This window comes from Sprattus sprattus (genome assembly GCF_963457725.1).
Source record: "Sprattus sprattus genome assembly, chromosome: 16".
In the NCBI taxonomy this organism is placed as follows: Eukaryota; Metazoa; Chordata; class Actinopteri; order Clupeiformes; family Clupeidae; genus Sprattus; species Sprattus sprattus.
Genome location: NC_137914.1, coordinates 7,583,588 through 7,606,962, shown reverse-complemented (window position 1 = coordinate 7,606,962; position 23,375 = coordinate 7,583,588). Strand labels below are relative to the sequence as shown.

Sequence of the window (23,375 nt, the reverse complement as noted above, 5' to 3'; positions counted from 1 at the left end):
TAGAATTTAGTGACGAAATATGCCCTTTGCGCTAGTTTTTTTAGTCAGAGCTGCTCCATGGACCACCACTCTTGTTTTGGATGAAATGTCTGCAAGATTGAACAAAACTTCAGTTTATCCCACTCCGGACTCTGATTGAATATTATCACTAAGAATTGAAAACAGTTGTTTTTCGCTACAACAATAAACACCTGTGTCTTTCCCACTAGCCATCCAGGATATGCACTAATATGGAGTTCTGTATTTCCTGGCTGGAACACCTTGCAAAAATGGAAGAAAAGCCTTCAAAGCATGACATTGCCAGCTATACTGCCAAGCTTCTATCAGTGTGAACTGGGCTGTTGGTGGTGCTTGCAAGGTTTTTGCATGACTTTTAGGTAGTTAGCCTGCTAGTTTTGTAACAAAACTCCTTATTGCTGCTTTAAAGTAACTCCTTTAAAATAATTTTGGTTGTACACAATCTTGTAATACAGGGAAATGGCATCTGTGACACTGCCCCAGCACACCTAGTATTGCATGTACTACATGTAACTTTGGGGTACAGGGCGCAAGACCTCTTGCGAGAACTACGTAATGCTTTATGGCACCACCTTATGCAACAACAATTAGACCAAGAGCAAGCTAGTGCAGTATTCTCTGTATGGACATCATGGCAGAGTTGACGAAGAAACCAAGGAGGATGTGGATTTGAAATGAGCTCATTTAGTGGATAAAAGTGTAAAATTTCTGTTTAACCATTTAATATGTTATTTATGTACTATTGTGAATAAAATATTGGCTCTGGTGATTTGAAAGTCTTTTACTTTTCATTTTATTCAAATTTAAAAATCGCACCAACTTTTACTGAATTCGGGTTGTACATCTTTTGGCGTTTACCGAGAAATAGACACTGTACTATCAGATAACACAGTTATAGTAACCAGCAATTGTGGTTGAAGTGATTTGCGAGGCATCAGTCAGCCAACTTCCCAAACTGGCACATTTGCCTCGTTTCTGCTTCCTCTCTTTGGCCCTCTCATCAGCTAGCTTGTAATAAATACACACTCCAGTGTGTATTAAGCATGTCACCAACGTAATTGTACACACTCAAACACTTATAAAACAATGAATATAGGAAGTGAGAGGCTTGATCTCAATTTTTTACATTCAGCACTCTTTCCTTATTTTTATTTATTTATTTTATTTTATTTTTGCACAGTGTGGAGCGTAGACCCTTTTACATTTCACTACATTCATGTATGTGACAAATAAAGCACTTGAATTTAATTGAATTTAATTGAATATGGGAGAAAAACGCAAGCAGTATTTTAGTAAAAGTAAAATGTCATGTTAGCGTTCATCTCCGATGTCACAATAAATAAACAGTATGCAGTCTTATTTGTGTAAAATCTTGTGATATTACTCTACCTTGTGTTAATCTACCAACATGCTTCTTTGGCTTTTGCCATTGTCTTTGCCAATCCTGCAGCTTGTCAACAAATACAGAGGGTTACTTGTTTTACAACAGTGGTGTAAGTGAGCTACAGTTTTGCTCAGTAGCAAAAAAATACAAATTATCACATAATGGGGTTTTAAGTTGTTTTTTTTTTAAGCCACATAATATTAACTGAATGGAACACTCTCCACCATTTGTATTGATTTAATAATTTGTCAAATTCTACAAGATCTTCATAATGATAATAAGCCTACATGTCATGAGACTCCTGGCTATCCTAAGCACCAACGCAAGTGGCAGCTTTTTCATGTAGCTCTGGTGTTTTGTAATCATGTATGTATTGTTTGTGAGTTGTATGTATTTATGTGCTGAGGTGTGTTTTTTGTGTTTGTAATGTCCTGGTAGCCTACATGTCATGAGAATCCTGGCTATCCCTAGCGCCAACGCAAGTGGCAGCTTTTTCATGTAGCTCTGGTGTTTTGTATTCATGTATGTATTGTTTGTGAGTTGTATGTGCTTAAGTGTGCGGGTTTTTATTTTTTTTTACTGTTCCCACACTGTACTCCTCTAGGAGCATAGTTTGGGTCTTTTCTCTCCTCCCCTCCCCAATGTTATGCTGTAATTCTTCCCTATCTTTAGCCAGTTTCACCCTGGCAGGGGGACTGCCAATGAAAACTAGCCTTTTGGCTAAAGTTGGGTGCATTTACATTTTAATGTTTATTAATGCACACTGTCCCTCTTCATCAAATAAACAAATCAAATCACAAATCAAATCAAATAATTAAGCATCCCCAGATAGTAAAAATTGAAACAAATTCTATGTTGGTATTTGCAAAGTTATATGATTTAGACAGAGAGGAATGAGGATAAATAAACGGTTCATAATATTTTATTGACGACACCAACTTCTGCAATGAAACTAAATACAGTTCAATGAATCTATGACCTAGACCTGGAACAGATCTGGTCGATGAATATATACATTTAAAAAAACAATTGAGGGCAGTCTCCTTTCCTTGGTATTTGAGACAGGAAATAAAATGTTCTGATAACGCGAATATGAAATCTGTAAGTAACATAACGTTGATACTGGAGGGAGATTCATCACCGGATCTGCAAACATAAAGTAGGCCAAGCTTTAGTTGTCACTTTTACTAAAAACATTTCAAATTGAAGTGCAATTTCAATGGTCCCCATAGAAGTGGTTATTATGACAATCTATTATCCTGCTATGAACCTCTCACCACATACTTCAGGGTTATGGAAGACATGATTGAACTAGAAAGACCCAGAGCCAAAAATCACAACAAGCAAGCAAGCACATGCATTGTTTCTTAACAGAATCTTATTCCCTGAAGCACTTTATTCCCAGACCTACCGCAACTAATATGTGAAGGATGCATATTACTCATGAATCAATTCACTTGTGCAACTACCATGGAACTGGAACTGCTTACCGTGTATTTATCCCATTTCTTCTCTGGGTCATATGGCTCCCATCGACTTGCGGGAAAGATGTGCTTGTTTTTCTCATACCAGCTTCGCAGGACCACTTTACCTGCATGGGACTATTCAGAGTACAACATACCCAGTCACATTCTAGACTTTAACACATTTGCCATATGCAGGGCTAAAATTCAACATAGACCTACATCAGTTTTTCATTCATTTTTTCCATGATTTTCCAACACTGGCAGGACAAAGTCCAAAAAGGGAGCTACTCCTTTGTTTGAGTACAAATTAATTTCTATTGTCCGTGCAGGTCACACTAACTAGCACGAGACGCTGCAATAGCCTATATCCAATAGTAACTAACGCTACAATGCCAGTGTGCAGTGTTGCCAGATTTGTAACAGTTTCCACCCCTTTAGCAGTATCAATTCATTAATCAAGAAAAAAGCCCAAATATTATGTGCGAAATGTGGCATAGTTGTAGTGTAGGGTTCCGTTTATAACATTCCTGGAATCAACCCAAATTTTTCTACACCAGGGGCCGTATTCACAAAGAATCTTAGGGCTAAAAGTAGCTCATAAGTGGCGAATTTAGGAGAAACTCCTAAAAATAATGGGCGTGTCAGTCTTAAATTTAGGACTCCTAATTTTTTTTACTAAGAGCAATTCACAAAATATTTTATCCCTAAAAGTAGCACCTTAGTCTAGGACAGCTTAAAACTCCTCATGAGGACTCCTAAGTCACTAAGACCTATTCACAAAAAATCGTAAGATGGCTGCAGCCGACTTGGAATTGATAAAAGACATTGCTTAAACCGTTAAGGTATTAATATTGTCGTAGAATTAGCGCGGGATGCAATGACGCCTTTAAACAACGATGTGTCCCGAAGTGACATGTTTGGAAACATAAAGATAGCCTATTTGGCTTCGCGGAAAACGCAAATGACGACACTGGGAATCATCATTCAGCCGTTTAATTCATCAAACTATCAACGCACTGTAGACCCCACATCATCCAACAGTTTATCCAGTTGCATTTGGACAATCGCCTATTACACAAGATCAAAGTAAATTCCATGGCGATCGCAGGAATGTCCAGTGACGGGACACACATTACAATAATTGCCCCATCAAAAGATGAAGACGTTTTCGTCCACATTTCAACGGAGAACGGTCTGCAGCAGGTTTTTGAGAACTAACCAGCTGGATGCCACTGGGGTGACAGTGGCTATTGGTCCTGGGACCAGTAGGCTTTCGCTTACGTTTCACGTTCGTTTCGCCTGAAGGGCCGTATGGCTGATATTTGAAGTGGTCAAGGGCTGGAAATATAATAGCCTAACAGTTTGCTGGGTGCTTTAATTATTACTGCCTTGATTACATGCAATTGCCATAGGCTATTTTATATTGATCGCGTTCTTTTTCTCTCAACGTGCAAAGTGTCATTCCCGTTGGATGCACAAACTTGTCATCATGCGTGTGCATTCTGCTAACTGCACTGTCCATAACTATTTAATATGACTTAATTTGAAGCCTAGCTTATTCTCTTATTTTCAGTTGATATAGTGGGATTGTTAGAGGGACGTCACGAATGAGTTTTTAATGAGAGAGCCTGTCAACAACCAATCACCGTCCTCACCCCTTCTAAACTCGTGCATGAGAAGCGACGTCATCCATAGCAACGGAGTTTTTATCTTAAGCTTAGGAGTTGGTATTATCCTTAGTATGAGTAGGTCTCAGAACCGTTGTGAATCACTTTTAAGAAATTACTCCTACGTAAAAGGTTTTAGCGCGAGTTAGGAGCACTCCTAGTGGTAAGATAAAAGGCTTTGTGAATACGGCCCCAGCTCACTATTTCTTTACCAGTCCAACAACACTATCGCCATTGTGGTTGGTCAGGTTTTAACACTTCCTTGTTTGTAGCCTATATTGCCATCTTGTGTAGGAATAGCATATCTTTTTTGAGTATTTTTTATGAATTATGTGTTTTGGCGGTTTAATCAGATAATTACTAGGTGCCATGCAAACTGTCAGTTAAAGTTTGGTGAGCTGCATGAGAATTGCGAGGCGCGCAATGAGAAAAAGTTCTTTTGACAGTTCTGCTCGCCATAAAAACCTGTCGGTCCAAGTAGTCGGCTAAAAAGTCGGTTTCAAGCTGTCAATTTCAGTTTTGCTGTCTTTGCTAGTAAATGCCATGACAAATGTCAGATCTATAGCTTTTCATCTTGAATGAGCATTCTTAAATAGGGTGTGGGCCCTTATTTACTGCTGCAATCAAAATAGCATTACCTCATCTTTCTCAACGGTGGCATCGTTTATCAATCGGATGTCATCGTGCACATCAAAGCTGAAGAGCGGTCCTGAGAAAAAGCAGACAATCAAAATGGTTTGCTGTAAGGTAGCGTTACAGATACTCAACTTCCTTTTCTCTGTGAGAAAACCAACCCCTAGACCCTCGACAAATGAGCACATTTTGATTTCCTGTCAATAAATAAATAATAAACAAATTGATTTCCTGTCAATAACTTAATAAAGCCACTCACCACTTTTGCCTCTGGCTTTTGTCACTATGAAATCATAGAAGCTGTGGTGCTGTGAACAGATATTTGAAAGACACAAGTCATGAATTAATTTATTTTTCTGTTGTTCTGAATTATAATGAGCATGTCAAGCATAGACGGCAGCAAGTGAGTGGGGAAAGTGAGGAGGGCAGAGGAAACCTCCACTTACATGGGGAATGATCAGATCCTCTTTGATGTACATTAGCTGCTCCACACCAGCTGATCTGAGGCAAACAGACAGAAAGGTTCAACTTGTGTCAGGGTATACTGCACTGAGTAGATTCGCAACACTTGACAGACTTGTCAACAACTTATGTTCTTGACCGTTCAGAAAACACAGCTCAGATTGTACCAAGACCAAAAGAATCGGTACGGAGTGTTTCAGGTGTTTCAAGTGCAGCATACACTCTTAAATCAGTCACGGAAACATCTCACCTCTCTCATAATTTATAGACCGTTACAGACACATACATAAATGTTAGCGTATGTTTATGCCTTAAGCCCACAATCGTCATAATTCTGAGCAATGGTTGATGACAGGTCATAAAAAAACATTTACCTTAGCTCACTGAAATCTTTCCTCAAGATTTCCAACGCCTTTTGTAAGAAGTTCTGAATAGTATTACCTTTCTTCATCTGCATAAACAAAATAAATTCAGCATTACTCACAAATCAACCCTCATCATCAAATATGCACAGAAGGTCATATTTGATGGATGATTAATGTCATTTTTAACAGCATATTACTAACAACTGAACAGAGCAGTAATTTGATTGGTTTTTTACCTTCTTGCAGAATATTAAAGGTGCATTAAGGATTAATAGCTATTCGCTAAAGGTATGCTAGCAGCTAAAACTAACGAAATCTCTTGAAATGTGCTGACTTTGACATTATGACGAACTAATTACTCAACGACTGTCCTTACACAGTCAAACATCAATCATGTGCAACACAAGACTAAGCAAGACGGCAAATAAGCTACTTACTAGATCGGCGGGCATCGGCAGGCAAAACTACAGAAGGCAGTTATATGCCTATCGACTCTGCTATGCCATTGGCACGGACGCAATTCTCCACATTAAAAGTCATTGTAGCGCCCCAATTTCTTTTAAGCTGTTATTTTAAGGTTAAACTGCTTATCCTAACCCTAATCCTGAAGCATAATTGTTGCATATTGTGCCTTTAAACTGTAAGTTACAAACTAATGAAGCAACACCTCTCTCTTGCATGCATACATCATACAGTATTGGGGTCTGATACAACTTACAGAAGATAAAATTGAGCTTGGTAAAGTTAGTGCCGCTGTAGCCAAGCTCTGTGTCTGCATTTGTTGTCTGTTTTTATATCTCTTCTTTCATAACCAACTGCATGGGCAGCACCCATATCACCTTAATCAATTTACAGAGTGAGATTAAGGGCCATAATTTAATGTATGGGCCACTAGCAAAGCAATAAGCAAAGCCCATGAAGTGAAGCAATGTTTGGCGTGTGGGAGCATTGCGCTGACCCACTCATGTCTTATTTATTTTTCTTATTTTTATTTATTTCTATGAGATGATTGTAATTCTAACAACCTGTTTGTGAAGTGACCTTGGGTGTCATAAAAGGCGCTTTAAATAAAATGTATTATTATTATTATCATGTCTGCAGTTATCATCTTGCTCATGGTGTTAAATTAGCAAAACGTTTTTGACAAGTTATTAACTTAGCTTTAGTTCATGAGTGGCGGACCTTGCATTGTTGCCTGGCTCATTGCCAGTTGCCCGTGAATGAAACCAGGGCTTTAAGTTTGACATAGGTACAATTTCAGCTTTCTACTACAATTTGTAGACAGTTTTGCCTGGGCCAACATTGGGCATTGATGAGGAGTGATGCAGGTGAGGAATCATAGCAATGTTACCTCACTTTTACCACTATTTCACGACATGACTCTTTCTATTCACCTGTCCTTTAATCTGTCATATTTTGTATTTGTTTTCATTATATGTATTTATTCACCAAACCATATCTAAAGAGTTGAAATTGTCAGGCGGTTGGAATCTCCCTGAAAAATATTTACCTTGACAGTCTTTCTGTGACCTGAGCCATCCCAGTAACTGAAGGTGATTTCAATTTCCTCACCTAAAAGGCAATCATACACATTAATAGTGATAAGTGTTATTTACTGTACAGTGGAACAGCATAGTCGTCTTTTAGTTGGTTTGGCTGTTACAAGTCAATACAGTATTTTAAGCAATGATGCACTACTGTGAAACTCTTTTTACTTTTGATCTTCTCCTGCTTCCCCTCCCATTCCTGCCGTAGTTCCTCTCGTAGACGATTCTCCTCTTCCTGTATGTGATGACATGTGAGCACACACACACACACACACACACACACACACACACACACACACACACACACACACACACACACACTTGTAATTTTGCACCTGCACAGCAGAGACATGAAACATCCAAAGCAGATGGCAGCTTTGAACTAACCACAACAGGGAACATGAGCCTGGTTCCTCACCTCTCTGTCTCGATCGGGTAAAAAGCTGGTGTCCACATCTGGATTCTTGCCCAGTTTCTTCTTCTTCACTGGAAAGTCTGTCACAAAAATTAAGTGTTTGATAATGTCACTGTCTGTGGAGTGGATTTTAAAAGAACACAGCTTTACTCACAGTCCTCCTCCTCTTCCTCTTCCTCATTGTCATCCTCATCCTCCTCCTCATCATCATCTTCTCCCTCGTCAGGGTTGAAGGACAAGCTAGCAATCTTTCTCTTTTGCTCTTCCTTCCGCTTCTTCTCTTTCTGCTTTTCTAGTTTCCTGGTTTAGAGGTGCAAAGACAAGGTCAGGATAGGGGTTACATGTTTTCGCTCCATTGTACTAAAAACAATCTTCAACAATTACTGCAATTATTAAGTTCATGTTCATAAGAAGAAAACTAAATTATATTTATGTTGAATAAAAGGAACTTTATGTTGAACAAAACACTTACTACACAAGTACCAGTTGAAATAAAATCAAATATATTGGAAACATGTGCAGAAGAGGAACATGCACTTACAGTTGCAATTCCTTGGATTGCTCCTTCTTGGCCAGCTGCTTTTCTCTCTCTTTGACTAAGGCCTCTTGTTTTGCCTTCATGTCATTAAGTGTCACCAGACCTTTGGGCAAAAAGCAATATATTAAAGTTCTAACTTAAGTAAGTAATCAAATTGAGGGACTGTTTACATCCCAAACAGTTTGACCTTTGAACTTACCCACTGTGCTGGATTTGAGTTCTTGTTCCACTGCATCATAATGAGCCGAGAACTTCTTATCAATGTTGGACTTCACCATATTGTCCTGGAGAAAACAAAGCACATTCACATTAACAACAGATATTTCAAGCAAAGAACATGCATCTGATCATTACTGCATGTGTTTACAGTCTCCATTTCTATTTCATAACCAGCAACAGCACTGTCCAGATAAAACATCTGCCACATTAAGCATGGGACAGAATATTTGATTCAATTGACCTACAGCCACCTTTAGTGAATATGGGCAGAACAGGCGATGAAAAAAAAATCTTTGCTGTGTATCTTCTTGGTCTTTCACTCAAAATATTCACACCATTCTTACCTTTTTATTGAAGTAAAATTATTGAAAGAATATTCTTTTTGACATTAGAGAAAATATTTTTCCCCAAATCCTATAATTGAAATCTAACTGAAGTAAATTGTGGCACACCTGTTTTGGAGGATAATATTTATTTAATGTCAACATTTTTTGTTCTTTCAATAATTTTTGTGAATATTTTGAGTGAAAGACCAAGAGGTTACACAGCCTGTTTTGGTCACATTCACTAAGGGTGCCAATAATTGTGGATGGCACTGTATGATAGTGTGAGCCAAATAAGAGGGTGTAACTTATCAACAAATATTACACTGATGTTTTGATTCATAAGTTGAATCCTGAAACCTGCAGTCAACGGCACTTAAAAGTGATTTCCACTTCAAGCATGCCTGCACTTGAACCATGCATGCCCTGGATAATTTAAACATTTTTTAACACAGCACACAGACCACAAAAAGGGCACAGGTAGGCCAATTTGTTTTCTTGTGGTTTGGACTTACAATGATGACAAAGCCATGGTGAACAGAGTTTCGTAAATCATTGCATTTTACCCTTTTTGATTCTTAATTTTTAGTTTTCTAAACAGTCAGCAAATTAATCAAAAATGACAATGAATCAAAGCAAACATAATACACAGCAGCAAAGTTCCTTTAGAAGTGCATAATAATAAGTCAGAAACCATGTCCTTGTTTTCACAATACAAACTAAAACTAAAAATAAAGGCTAGTCAAGTCCCAGCATGCATGGTACCAAATGTGGCAGACTTTTATGGGACAGTCACATGATCTGCTCAAACATTCTAGCTCCACCAACAGGTTGGACATACACTTACACTAGTCACATTTGAACCGTGTCCCCAACTTTAAAAAATGAGGTACCACATAATAAGTCATTGGATCAAGCATTGTTCAATTCACCCAATTTCTAAAAGCATTTACTAAATGTGCATTATTTGACCAGTAGGGAGTGCTGCAATAAGCTAAAAAGCTTTTTTGTGTACCGCGAGAGGTCCCAAGGCCAAGTCATGGCAACTTGTCATGTCAACCTATCTGATGCAGCCGCGGCCGATTATCTTCAGATCTTTGGTCATTTAAACTTGCTGTGAACGCATACAGCCATGCCCTTGACATAATGACACAACGTGTCCATGGCAACTATGCTCTGCTGTTCTGCTTGGCCCCCTCATCGCTGCTTGCAGATATGTTGAATGCATACATTTCACACAAAAAGCCATATTTAATTATAGCAATACTTTGCTGCCCAGTAATTTAAATCTGCATACTAAATGCACATGCCCTGTAAACAGATTTCCTTTTACTGCGTTTTTGGTTAAATATGCATTATCACAATATAGCTAAGAACTCCAGAGGGCGCTGTCACAACATTGACTACAGTTTATCACGTACAACTCCAGTGCATCTTAACTCTGCAAACCGACAGTTTCCCAGATCTTCGGACTGGTACATTATATGAAGCTTGGTACATGAAGGGTTGTTTAGATCAAACCTCGTTAAATAACATTAGATTTGTTATATATTACCTCCGCAATTTTTTTCTTCAACTGCTCCAGTTGCTCTCGTTCTCTTTCACGCTTTTTCGTCAACTGCATGGCTCGTCCAGCCTCGCTGGCTGCTCCTTTATACTGCGCCATGGCTTTAAATGTTCAGTCAACTATCAAAAGTATGTGATTTTCACACAATTTACGAGTAGAAAACCAACAAACCAACAAAACAATAATAAACACTATGGCGATTTCGCACCGACTGCTGGTCAACCTTCAATTCCGGGTCAACTTGTAGAGGAAGTGACGTTGACCTGCTTGGATTAATTTTCTAAATAAAAGTCCACACCTAGACGGTTAAGCATATTTGTCATGTTACATAGTTCTTAGTTCTTATAGGTAACATAGTTCTCAGTTCTTACAGGCATATGCTGTTTCTGAAATGCAATACTGGTCACTACATGCCTACTGGCCCAAAAACTCCTGTGAATGGTGGGCCTCATAGATCAGTAAATGAAAATGAGAACATTTAATTTTGTCAATATTAACACCGTTGACGTGTTTCATCATAGTACAGTCAAATAATTGTATTTACAACAGTAAATAAGCAGAGTTAGAACCAGGGTGTAGTACCTCTTTAAAACGTTAAAAGTATCACAGATGTTTTTTTGTTTGGTTGTTTGTTTTGTGAATTGGCTGATATCAGCCAGCATCAAAAAAGAGATAGGTTGCAAGACTGCTGTTGTTTTATTAACATTAATTGTGAAAAGATGTTTTACTATGGAGGACTGAAAGTGCCAAAATTCAATAAATAAATACACCATCAATAATTATTTAAATGTGTCATTAATTAATTTAAATTGAAATTAAATAAATAAATGTTTCAATAAATGTGTCATTAATTAATTCAAATTGGAATTAAATACATAAATGTTTCAATAAATGTGTCATTAATTTATTAAATACCAATTCATTTTATGTAAAAAAAAAAAAACACATTTAATTATTTCACTATTTAATTAATTATGTCATGGTCCTGTGTTGCAGCGCATCAATAATTTATTTTATCTGTCAAACTCACCCATCAAAGTCAGTGGGCGGGGCTAACGCTGATTTAGTCTGATCCATTGCTTTAGTCTGAAGTGCCTGGAGAGAGACATTTTTCCACCGGTTCCAGCACCAAAACTTAACGTTATGGAATCTTGTGACATGTTACTTTGGTTAAAATTGTGAGTTATTCACGAGTGGTCTTCTTCCAGCGAGAACGCAAATTCATTTCGATAAAACTTAAATTTTGTTTAACTTTTTAATACCATGGACCTAAAGTTAAAGTTCTGTTTACTTGATCACTTTAGACTAGAGTTTTTGAGATGCTCCATGGACCAGCTCAGCAGTAGTTAATTCCTCTGAAATAAACCTTTCAGCATATTCACACCTATTTGCCTTGAGAAGTTTCTTGAGAACTCTTAGAATTTTCCACGACATATAAAAGTTCTGTTTACTTGGCCATGGCTTTCTATATTTTCTCACGTAGATCAGACGAGTGGCAATGCAGTTCATGACGGGAGTTGACTAGCTACTTAACAACTGTAGCAGTAACCTACAGCAGCTAGTGCTAGTTACTACACGAACGTGCTTAGTCAAGAGCTTCTTTTTTTTCAAGTGGCAAGTCTTCTACAGTACACACAATACAAAACCAGCACTACATCACGGTCTCAGTTAATGATGCAACTACGGGTTTTCTACGAGCAGGCAATGCAGCTCATGATGGGAGTTGACTAGCATAGTACCTCACGACAGCTAGCAGCTAGCTGCTACAAGAACTTGCTTAGTCAACTGTTAATATCAAGTGTAATATCACACAAAAACAACAAGCCAGATTGAAAGAGATAATGTATACAAAGCAGACAAACCAACACATTTTGATGGATGAAAGCCCTCTTTATTATTTGTAATGTGTTTGTTATTAGGTCTGTTGTCCTTTTGAACCCTGTCCTTTTGAATCCAACTCTCCTCGTATTTCCCCATACATTTTAGCTTTCCTTACTGACTTTTCAATTTTGTTTTGCATTTCTGTTGATGGCTAAATTGCTTTCGAGGTATTTAATCCATGGTCCACTACTGGATCGATTTTCCGTTTTCTTCATCTCGCACGCTCTGGATTTTTAGCGTTTAAGAAAAAGTTTTGTTTGACACAGCGTTTAGGAATGAGGCCTGCGTCAATCCAAATATCTTGAATCGGTAAGCCTTGACTTGATGTGCAGGGTAACCAATCAGGTTTTAGGAATCCGCCCACTGACTTTGATGGGTTTGACAGATAAAATAAATTATTGATACGCTGCAACACAGGACCATGACATAATTCATTAAATAGTGAAATAATTAAATGTGTTTTTTGACATAAAATGAATTTGTATTTAATTAATTAATGACACATTTAATGAAACATTTATGTATTTATTTCCAATTTTAATTAATTAATGACACATTTAATAAAACATTTATGTATTTAATTCCCATTTTAATTAATTAATGACACATTTAAATATTATTGATGGTGTATTTATTTATTGAATTTTGGCACTTTCAATCCTCCATATTTTACTACATTATGTGGTGATCAATACAGAAATAAATGGAATATGATGACACAAGGCCGCTGAAAGGATAGTTTTTTGTTTGTCCATATAACATCACACTGCCGTTTAATTTGCGTATAATATGTTTTATTAGTATTCTATACTATTTTACGTGACTCAGTTCAGTTAGCAGGAACTACATTAGCTATGTTTGAACAAAAAAGGGTGGGTGAGGGTGCATGGGGGGCACTTCACCAGTATCCCGCCACCAGGGAGTGTGAGGGTTTGTAGATGTTTGGGGCACTCAACCAGAGTCCATCCAAAACTTACACATACAGTTGACTTTCAGGCTCTGCTGATCACAACGCTGTGAGTAAAACACAAAAAACGAAAAGGGCCCTAGCGTCAACGTCCTCTCCCTCCACTGCCACACGCAAGGTCATACACATGCAATGTGGGTGAACTGCAATGCAATTTCTGTGTTTACCTAAGTTACATGAGTTATAACTTACTTACACAAAAACATTGTATTGAAAATGCAAAAGGTCACAATGAGCATGAAGATCCCGCAGCAAGTGTCATCTGCTCCCTGTAAGGGAAATGACTGATAAAATCACAGTTAGTATGACTATCATAGCGCCACTGCTTTTTCCGATACTTAATTTTTTTTCACCAATTTCTGGTTGACGATATCAAACACCTAGACTTCACCAATCCACATGAACCTTGGTATGGTTGTAACTCCACATGGCTTATGGATTATAATGTTTTTGTCCCTATAGGGTGCATTCCCATAAGGTGGAATAGGCTCAAAGCCCTTTTTGGACAATAGTTCTATAACTATTTTGTTTTCTATTTGTGGAGTGTCGCCACCTAGTAAATAATGTCCAAAGCAATAAATATATCTTGTGATAAGTTCAAATTTGAGGAAATGTTCTTTGGACGACCCAATTTACGTGAAATGTTGTCCATAGGGGGGCGCTATAACTGACACATTTCAAGATCTCAGGCACATTTTCGAAATTTGGTATGCTTATACTTGGCAACATTTTTACATTTTGGTGAACAAAGAAGTCATATCAATTTCTTCACAAAAAATAATAATTATGAATATTTATTATATGCTCAGTTTCCCCTCCGAGTCGGAGAGAAATTAATATTTCCATTTTTTTCAGCAGCGTTTCCTTTAAGATGACGTGCACTGGAACAGTATTGTCAATTCAGCTCAGTTCAGATGATTACAGTGAGGGTGAGTTTGAGATGACGCCTGTGGTGTCTTTCACCGGCTTTTTGGCAGCGTTTGCTTGGCTTTCTCTAAGCAACGCTCTTTACTTCCATATTGGTGAAACTGAGAAAAAATGTTTCATAGAAGAAATACCGGATGAAACCATGGTTATAGGTGGGTTCTCGCCTCAAAGCCTCGCCACCTTCGTTAGTGCTAGTGGTCTTTGCAACGTTAGCTTGCTAGGGAGATCTGTGATAAGTTAACCTGTGGGCTGGCTAGCTAGCTTTTGGTTTAGGTCGCTTTGTGTGCGATCGATATTGTATTGTGCATGTGCACCGCCTTCATTTTAACTGGAATGAATTGAAGCAGTCATAAATTACTGTGACCTGTATAGCCGTATGCAGGACGATTAGCTAGCTGTGATGTTGCTGCATGGTGGACCCGGATAGTGTGCACCACCCAGCATCCTGCTAAACAGGATAACGTAAGTGAGTAGGAGGACAGGTGTAACCTGTTCTCCTCATACGGACGTGTGGTCGTATTCGAGTAATTCGAAACTGATTTTGTTTGAGGAAAGGGCTGCTCTGTGTGTACATATGTTATTGTAAAGTATCCGTTTTACTTGGAGATGTGTCGGTGAAGGATTTAAAATAATCCGCTCAGTGGAATAAAGTTAATTGAAATGATGAATCAAATGTATAGTTCTTTGTTTGGTAGTGTTGTGGATATACGTACTGTACAACTTATGAACATCTTGAGAACCTCGTGGCTATAATAGACATCAGGCCACACCTGTTTTATTCAGTACAGTCTAGTTGTTAATGTGAATGATGTTGTAATGTTTCTTGTTACCAAACAGGGAAATACAGGACACAATTATGGGACAAGCAAACTGGATCATTCCTTCCCTCTACTCCAGGACTTGGGATGCATGTGGAGATCAGGGATCCAGAAACTAAGGTTACCCCCTCTCTCCCGTTTATCAATTTCACCTGTTGCCTTTTTGACTTTGTATGACATCTGTTTTCCGACACACCACTCTACTCTAATGGGATAGGATCTAACCGGTAAATTCCATTAGTATATTCTCAACTGCTGAAGATAACATCCTTCTGCTCTCTGCCCTCCCTCTGTCTTTTTTAGATCATTCTTTCTCGTCAGTATGGCTCAGAAGGACGGTTTACTTTCACCTCCCACACCCCTGGAGAACACCAGATATGTTTACACTCCAATTCCACCAAGATGGCTCTTTTTGCAGGGGGCAAATTGGTAAGGGGCATATTAATGATGAACATGCAGACTTTAATGCCACGCAGACTTTTCAATAGAAGTGTGTTCATTGATGTCATGCTTTTTGTTTTCTTCACTTAATCCGCTTAAAATATTTTTTCTTCACAGCGAGTACATCTGGACATTCAGGTTGGTGAACACACCAACAACTACCCGGAGATTGCAGCCAAGGACAAGCTGACTGAGCTGCAGTTACGGGTACGGCAGCTTCTGGACCAGATTGAGCAGATCCAGAAAGAGCAAAATTATCAGAGGGTGAGTTTTTCCCATAAAAAATATTCACAGGAAAAAAAATAGACAGTGGTGTACACCCTGAAAAGCTACATTATGATAATGTGTTTTTTTAGATGAAGTGTAGCCTGTTGAATTTCAACCATAGACCAGCAACATCAAACCGTAGCCAGAACGTCTTTTCACAAGTCCGAGTCTGTCATTTATTTTTCTTCAGTATCGCGAGGAGCGCTTCCGCATGACGAGTGAGAGCACCAACCAGCGCGTCCTGTGGTGGTCCATCGCCCAGACTCTCATCCTCATCATCACAGGCATCTGGCAGATGAGGCACCTGAAGAGCTTTTTCGAGGCCAAGAAGCTTGTGTAATGTTAACCACCCAGGACTGTGTGAAGTGTGAACAAGTTTACAAAGGAAGATGCTCTCTTTCATGTACACACACACACACACACACACACACACACACACACACACACACACACACATTTATTACATACCCATAACAGACAACTACACATTTACAGTTAAATATTCACATCTATTTATTACCTTATGTGTAGTACTTAGTCTAATTACTATGGCATACTAGATGACGTCTAAAGAGCCATGTATGTGATATGGTATCAGGTTTATACCATCAAATTAAGCAGTGTCTCGTGACCAATAATTGAAAATAAATGATGAAATGTTCCCAGTATACATTACTTTGCAAAACATAGGACAGGATAAGGCTGTGGAATGAAGGAAAAAAATATCTTTAGAACATTAGGCTGATAGTATATGAATTGTTTTTTAATTTTTTTATTTGTATATATTGTTTTCATACATGTCCCCGGTCTACATCTGTATGTATTGTAGTTGTCAAGTGTCACTTGGCTTTGTTTTATTTATTTCCTAAAGTATGAAGTACTTAGCAACATGTCATAACCCAAGAGATATTTTGACCATGTTGACAGTTTCAAGTATGACCTGTCCATTTTTGTTTGATAACCTAGATTTGTGTTTGGTCTAAAAGTGTACTTACTGGCTATTCATGTGATGAGCCGTGTATATATGCTACATGTGTTTTATCAGTGCTGCAGCTTTTCTCAAAATGACCTCACAAAATGGATTCAGTAGTTAAACATTATGTGTAGTGTCCAGTTGTGTATGTGTGAAGTAAAAGGAGGGTGACTGGATCAGCATTTCCTTTGGATTTTAACTTGACACATTCCGGAATGTACAGATTAGACGTATTTCATAACGGAAAAGCTGAATAGGGTAAAATATGTACAAGAACAACTTCTCAGCTAAGTTTGTGTCATACTATGTCAGAACAGTATGTACTTACCATAGGAATTTTCTATTTTAGTTAAAACTGATGTTAGAAATAAGGTAGATATGGCTTTCTGTTATCTAGTATAATTCAGCTGTAGCTTTTTTTTCTTTCTGTATGAATGATGACCTTTATGGAACACTGGGCTTTAGGTGTTTCACCTAATCATCTTCACCTTTACCCATTTATTATGGCCATGGACAGCATTTAAAGTTGACAGTTATCATTGCAGACTACATTACAGACTACTAAAATATGTGTTGTGAATATTTATAAACGTCAAGTTGCCTCTCAATATGCTGATAATAAATAGGCCATGAAGTCAAGCTATGATGTTGCTCTTTAAAGCATTTCTTTCTCAGCTATGTGGCACCCGTGCAACATTAAGGACACAGCCTTAAAGTGGCGTAGTTTACCATCTGTTGATATTTGATACACAAACTCACTACACGGTAATTTTGCTAACCTTTGCATGGCTTCCTTTTTTTTTTTATATTCCACAAATGTTGCTAATGCCAAAAACGACACATTTTCCAGTGGCTGGTACAGTAAACACACTAAGATCAAACAGGTTAAACACATTTATTTAGTCAAATGAAGTCCATGTTGTAGGTTTCTTATAAAAAAAATGTCAAATAAAGGTCCTCCTAATTAAAATTTGCTTATGGTTTTTTGATGTTGGAATGTTACCATACTGAATAAGACTCAATTAACCCATCATGAAATACTCGTTTGTAACAAAATAAGTGCTGTTAAGCTCTAAGATGTCTGATCAATAAGTATTTTCAAAGACTAGAGATATGTTCTTTGTCATTTATTTCCCTATGATATATTTTAAACAGTAGGTAAAAGAACCCTACACACACACAAATAAATCCTATACAAAACTAAACAACATTTAATGATGCAACTACGTGTCATATTATCTAACCCATTATAGAGTTGCATAGGAGAGTGTTTCGCTATGTCTGACTACTCGATCTTGTGTTTACACCCAATGAGCCTCTCTGAGAGCATGCTTTGCTTGGGTCTGTACTGCATCCTCATTTGAGTCCAGCTCCTCACACAGAGATGGATTTCTCAGTAAAGCTGAACTCAATACCCATCTATGTGCAATTGTAACATGACTTATTTCCTAAGGTGGCATAATGAAGACCACTGGAGAAATGCATAATCTTATAAACTTAATGGACATCAGTTATTTCAATTACATTTGGATTACAAACACACCATTTCATGTCCGTTACTCTCAAAACAATATTTTGTCTGTTTGACAGAACATTATTATAGTATAAATTTTATATATAAATGTTGACACACATCTTATCAACACCACACATCTTTGACTCAGAAGAGTCAAAGCGGGTAAGCTGTGACTGTCAACTCCTCAGTCAACTCACGGAGAGGAGAGGGTGTTATTAGTACTTACGTCACCACAACTTAATATAGTGAATCCATATGTATTTAAATACATATAAAAAATAATTAATTTCAAACAGTAACTGGACCATAAAACACCTACATAAACAGCAAGGATGTTGGAACTGCAACTGTTACTGGCACACGATGAAAATAGAGGCATTTATGCAATTTTATACAATGTATAGAGCATTACTATCTAAGAATTCAACCATCCTGTTAACCTCAGACATTGCTGAGATATTTGAACAAAAAGACTGGTTAACTTGAAGGTTTGAGCTTTATTTGATTTTAAGTTTAACAACGTTCCTCAAAAATGGATTGTCTAGTTGAGACTAGTAAAATATAAATAAGTTTTAAGACACAAGATGGATGCATTTTGTTAGGTGGTGGATTTCTGTGTTTTGATGAGTTTCAGTGTGTGTGTGTGTGTGTGTGTGTTTGTGTGTGTGTATGGCTCTTTATGGCGTGTTCACTGTTCAGTCACGGTAAGGTGTTCCAACTTCTTGGCAGCTTCTTCTGTCACAACCTTTGTCTTCTTTTCCGGACTTGTGTCCGGAGTGTTAGGGTATTCTCGATGACCGAAAATAACACTACCCACACGAACGTTGGTTGAGCCCACTTCAATCTGAGGACCCAAAAGCGTAACACCAAAAGTAAGTAGTTGCATGTACTCATCAAAGGACTAGATTCATAATTTCAGATAATGGTCATTACATAATGGCAACAATTAGATTGTCAAAAGTCAACAAGATTTTACTTGATTTTAGGTGTTACATCAGGCTTACAAAAGAAATGTACTCACCGCATGCTCAAAGTCAGTTGACATGCCCATACTAAGCTCTACTTCCTCTTCTGGCATCTGAAGGGACTCACATACTTCCTTTCGATATTTCAGCAGCATCTACAGGTAACCAACATCAGCATGGATTAGTCCTGAGTCTGTTAAAATCCTACATGTCAACATCTTAAAGGCACAATAGCCTGCATTCAGATATTACTGTTCACAGTGACAATACATCTGAGGAGGTAGGAGTAAAGATGCTTTTGTGTTTTTCTCGCTTATCCGTCCCCCCTCCTCACCCTAATTCCATAGACGAGACATCCTTTATGATGTCACCCTTCACATTTATGGGTCACAAGCTAGATCTCGGCCAAAAGTCGTTGTTACAACTTTCATTCAGCGATTTGGTGTTTCTTAAAAGCGTAGGTCCAACGACCGATCGCAAACATGGTCGGAATGAAAAAATATAATAACTGTAGGCTCAGGTAAAGCCTGTTTTGTTTGTTAGTGGCAAAGACTGTAAATTACTTTTTTTTCTATGGTGGTTTGAACAATGGAAGCAGCGATTTGCATTTCAGTGAAAATGGTTAAGAGACAAAAGCTGCGGTGAATAGCCTTTTTTGCTTAGAAAGGTTATCTGCAAGTATCCAAGTGGCACCAATAAAAAGATTATCAAATTTCGAAATGCTTAGGACAGTAAAATCCAGCTGCTGCCATATACAGTACCACCTTCATTCAGCAAGGAGATATTCTTGAATACGCATTCCAGAGCGGTCTGGCATAAATGGATTTTCATAAATGTGATTTGTATAGTATTTCGAAACAGATTAAAAAAAAAAAAAAAACGGATTCATGTGATCAGATTCCAATTCGACATGCTCATTAATTGTATTTTGACTAACAGTCAGTAGATAGCCTTTAAAACCTTATCCATTCTATTTAAAAATGTAACTAACACAAACACATTATGCACAATGTTTCACTTAAGGAAAGAAAATGTCTCAAAGTACTTTTTTTCGGTTAATACCCAAACCAGATGACCTCGATTTCACTTGAGGTGAGCGGCATGTGACATATGGAATGTGGAAAACCATACCTGAAAATCTGGGTTGGGACCTTCACTGAGGTCATATCCATATCGACCAATGGTCATAAGACCAGCAAAGTCGAGGGTAGGACATTTGGAAATGATATGTTTGACCGTATTCACTGTGTCTGTAGGTGGCAGCCCATGTTTGCCTAAATGATGATTTTAAGAACACAGTATTTATATTCCATAGCATGTAAACTCCATATATAGCAATAGAACCTTCATAAACAATCCATTTGTACTTTCCTTTAGAAAATCAACTTCTTTTGATTAAGTAAGGTCATAGTAGTATATGTTGTTGATTTAGTACGCACTGCAGCAAATACGTCTTAAAAATACTGGACATCACAATAAATCAAAACAGCTAATCCTGTATCCAATTAAGCTTATTTGAATGGTTGATAAGTAATAATTACTCACTTCCTTCACCACTGGTATTGATCTGGACCATGATCTTTAACCTCTGAGTGTTAGCTGCTCGTATCCTTTGCCAGGAACTGTTAACTTTGTCAGCCAACTTCGCTGAGTCTACAGTCTCCACCATAAATAGATTAGGAACACCTGAAGGTACAACGAGTTCATATAAGAAGAATGCAGTTCCAGATAGTGTCACAAAATGGCTTTAAAACTAAAAAAGACATGGTAATACTGGTGAATTTACAGGCAGCAAGATAAAAGATAATGTAATGCATGAGAATTTTGATTACCTAAAAGTTTGTTGACATTATTCTTCTGTAGGTGACCAATGAAATGCCACTTAATTTCCGGGCAGGATGACAAAATCTAAAACACAGGTATATGTTTTACTCATACATGCTATCTGATCAACACAGGGCCAGGGTCTACCTGGCCAGGATTTAACCTTACAAGACAAAGTCTTACAAATCAGAATGTCATTTTGGATCAGATTTGCAATGCTACCCAATGCATACATATATAAAACACATAAAATGAAATAAATTACATACTGTTCTATTTGAAAATATAACTACATTTCGCAACTCCTATTCAGTTGGCCTTTCTGTAAAACTGTACTTCTGTCGTCTTGTTGCACTTGACTGTATGTTTTGCATGTCCTCTTGATGTGTCAGTTCTCCCTGTCGTTTGGCTATGTTGTTGCAGATCAAATCTCATTCAATACATATTATGGAATTGAGGCATGTCTGATTAACCTGGTGTATTGGTGAGCTGCGTGCAATTTCCACCTGCTGACCTTTCTTGGTATTGCTGGTTGTAAATACTAAAACCCGTATGCAGCCTAATGGGCAATATGGTCCATGCCCTAGTCACTGGGAAATGGCTTATAGTTTTAATAAAGAAACCGATTTTTGAATCATGTTTTGTCTTGAGTTGTCAGAATGATTACAGTTTTTTTAATAGTCCATAACACTGAAAACATATCGCCCAGCCCTACTGCCAAGAGCTGTTCCTGTTATTTGTTTGAGCTCAACCAGTGATCAGTCAGATTATTAAAAATCATGGACAACAGAGATCATCACCTTAACTAAACACCTTACCTGGGGATCAGAAGCTTTCTCCACAAGCTCATTTACCTAAGGGACAAAGTCGAGACAGTTAGGCTTGGAATGCGTCTTAGGTTAAGTGCTCACTATGACTTCAGCCTCTATTTCTCACAAATGAATGGACATTCACTTACATAATTTTCTCCAAAGTTCCGCTGGCCCTGCTGGTAGGCCTCCACCACCATCTCAGGCGGCTTTGTCTTGCTCACAGCAACAAGACGCGGTGCCACACATGGCAGTGTCTAAAATACCATAACGTGAAGTGAATTTTACATTGGTTAGATATACTCTGCTCGCATGCCATTCCACCCTGCAGCAAGTTCTGTGTTTACTGAAACAGACTAATGGTGGTAACCTGGTATCTTTAATCCGATTGGTTACACACGCAAATTAATCTGGTGGATGATTTCACAAACTTTTAATATGAAACATCTGGACTTATAGGTATTTATTTTTGTCTAGCGTCATTGGTAATGTTAATTTGAGATCAATCCAATGCACAAACCCAACCGTTGCCAGGACAGTAATCGCAAATGTCATTAGACATCTGACTCCCAAGAGGGTGAGTTGCAGAGCTGACCTGCAGAATGTATAGAATATAACTGGCGGAGATCCAGCAAAACTCGTACCTGGCTCGTGACACCCTGCGGTGTGCCACACATGTTGCTAGCATATCTATACATTGGCATGTCTTGGTCAATTTTGATACCATTTAAGATACAATTTCCCCTTGATACAGAAACAAAACAGCCAAATAAGAACATGACATTGCAATGGTAAAATTGCTAGCCAGCTAGCCTGAGCATTTCGCTAATGTCAGCAGCAGCAAGTGTTTCCCTTAGGCGTGTTGCAAATCTGGCATGCAACCCGTTGCCTTTCCAACCTGAATTAGAGATCTAACTGTTAACTCTCAAAATGTTACCAAATTGCTGAGAAATTGCTACGAGCCAGGTCAGTAACTGAGCAAAGGTTGCCTTACGTAACCGCTAGGTAAAGCCCACACAGCTAAAAAACAGGGCAATGAATGTCGGTATATCCTTCGCAATAAGCAAAACTCTGTCAAAATCACTTTAACTCTCGCTAATTTTGCAGAACTAACCTTCGGGCGACGGGCAGCCGCCTGATTTACCCTGTCCACAACGGACTGCACCGCCTTTGCAACCTCTTCCGACATTACTACTTTCCACATAGCCTCAATACATAAGATCGACCAATACCACAGTTCGACGACTCAGCAGGGGCGATACAGATCCGGTCACATTCTATCACAATAAAAGTGTTCTACTACCTGAGGTTTTGAAACTATGGACCAACCTTAACGTTTTTCAATGGATTGTTTTCATTGGTCTGCCAGAGGGTGTGTAAATG

The 23,375-nt window shown here is 38.1% G+C and overlaps 3 protein-coding genes across 3 annotated transcripts; 1 reads left to right on the top strand and 2 right to left on the bottom strand.

Moving 5' to 3' along the window:
• Positions 1 to 2,306: 2,306 nt before the first annotated feature.
• On the bottom strand, positions 2,307 to 10,832 carry fam50a (family with sequence similarity 50 member A). The gene is made up of 13 exons (XM_080854365.1): positions 10,593 to 10,832; positions 8,695 to 8,779; positions 8,499 to 8,598; positions 8,112 to 8,257; positions 7,961 to 8,037; positions 7,711 to 7,777; positions 7,506 to 7,567; positions 6,005 to 6,081; positions 5,615 to 5,669; positions 5,428 to 5,476; positions 5,174 to 5,244; positions 2,893 to 3,003; positions 2,307 to 2,548 (listed from the first exon to the last, which is right to left on the bottom strand). The coding sequence occupies exons 1-13, from the start codon at positions 10,701 to 10,703 to the stop codon at positions 2,540 to 2,542; spliced, it is 1,020 nt and encodes a 339-aa protein (XP_080710491.1). The 5' UTR covers positions 10,704 to 10,832; the 3' UTR covers positions 2,307 to 2,539.
• A 3,560-nt stretch (positions 10,833 to 14,392) lies between these two features.
• Positions 14,393 to 16,245, top strand: tmed4 (transmembrane p24 trafficking protein 4; the record flags this gene model as incomplete). Its single annotated transcript, XM_080853321.1, has 5 exons — positions 14,393 to 14,531; positions 15,217 to 15,317; positions 15,501 to 15,626; positions 15,756 to 15,902; positions 16,096 to 16,245. The coding sequence occupies 5 exons, from the start codon at positions 14,393 to 14,395 to the stop codon at positions 16,243 to 16,245; spliced, it is 663 nt and encodes a 220-aa protein (XP_080709447.1).
• A 2,626-nt stretch (positions 16,246 to 18,871) lies between these two features.
• plpbp (pyridoxal phosphate binding protein) lies at positions 18,872 to 23,280 on the bottom strand. The gene is made up of 8 exons (XM_080853573.1): positions 23,107 to 23,280; positions 22,142 to 22,249; positions 22,002 to 22,037; positions 21,192 to 21,267; positions 20,905 to 21,045; positions 20,491 to 20,633; positions 19,416 to 19,514; positions 18,872 to 19,238 (listed from the first exon to the last, which is right to left on the bottom strand). Exons 1-8 carry the CDS (start codon positions 23,194 to 23,196, stop codon positions 19,083 to 19,085), a joined length of 849 nt encoding a protein of 282 aa, XP_080709699.1. The 5' UTR covers positions 23,197 to 23,280; the 3' UTR covers positions 18,872 to 19,082.
• Between the last annotated feature and the right edge of the window lie 95 nt (positions 23,281 to 23,375).

Excerpts from the sequence above, each read along its gene's own strand:
- fam50a (XM_080854365.1), bottom strand. The coding sequence starts at position 10,703 with ATGGCGCAGTATAAAGGAGCAGCCAGCGAGGCTGGACGAGCCATGCAG. Across the intron at positions 7,778-7,960 it reads TACCCGATCGAGACAGAGAG|GAAGAGGAGAATCGTCTACG; the intron begins GTGAGGAACCAG and ends CATCACATACAG. Across the intron at positions 5,670-6,004 it reads AAAGATTTCAGTGAGCTAAG|ATCAGCTGGTGTGGAGCAGC; the intron begins GTAAATGTTTTT and ends TGTTTGCCTCAG.
- plpbp (XM_080853573.1), bottom strand. The coding sequence starts at position 23,196 with ATGTGGAAAGTAGTAATGTCGGAAGAGGTTGCAAAGGCGGTGCAGTCC. Across the intron at positions 22,038-22,141 it reads GGAACTTTGGAGAAAATTAT|GTAAATGAGCTTGTGGAGAA; the intron begins GTAAGTGAATGT and ends TTTGTCCCTTAG. Across the intron at positions 20,634-20,904 it reads CAATACCAGTGGTGAAGGAA|GCAAACATGGGCTGCCACCT; the intron begins GTGAGTAATTAT and ends ATCATCATTTAG.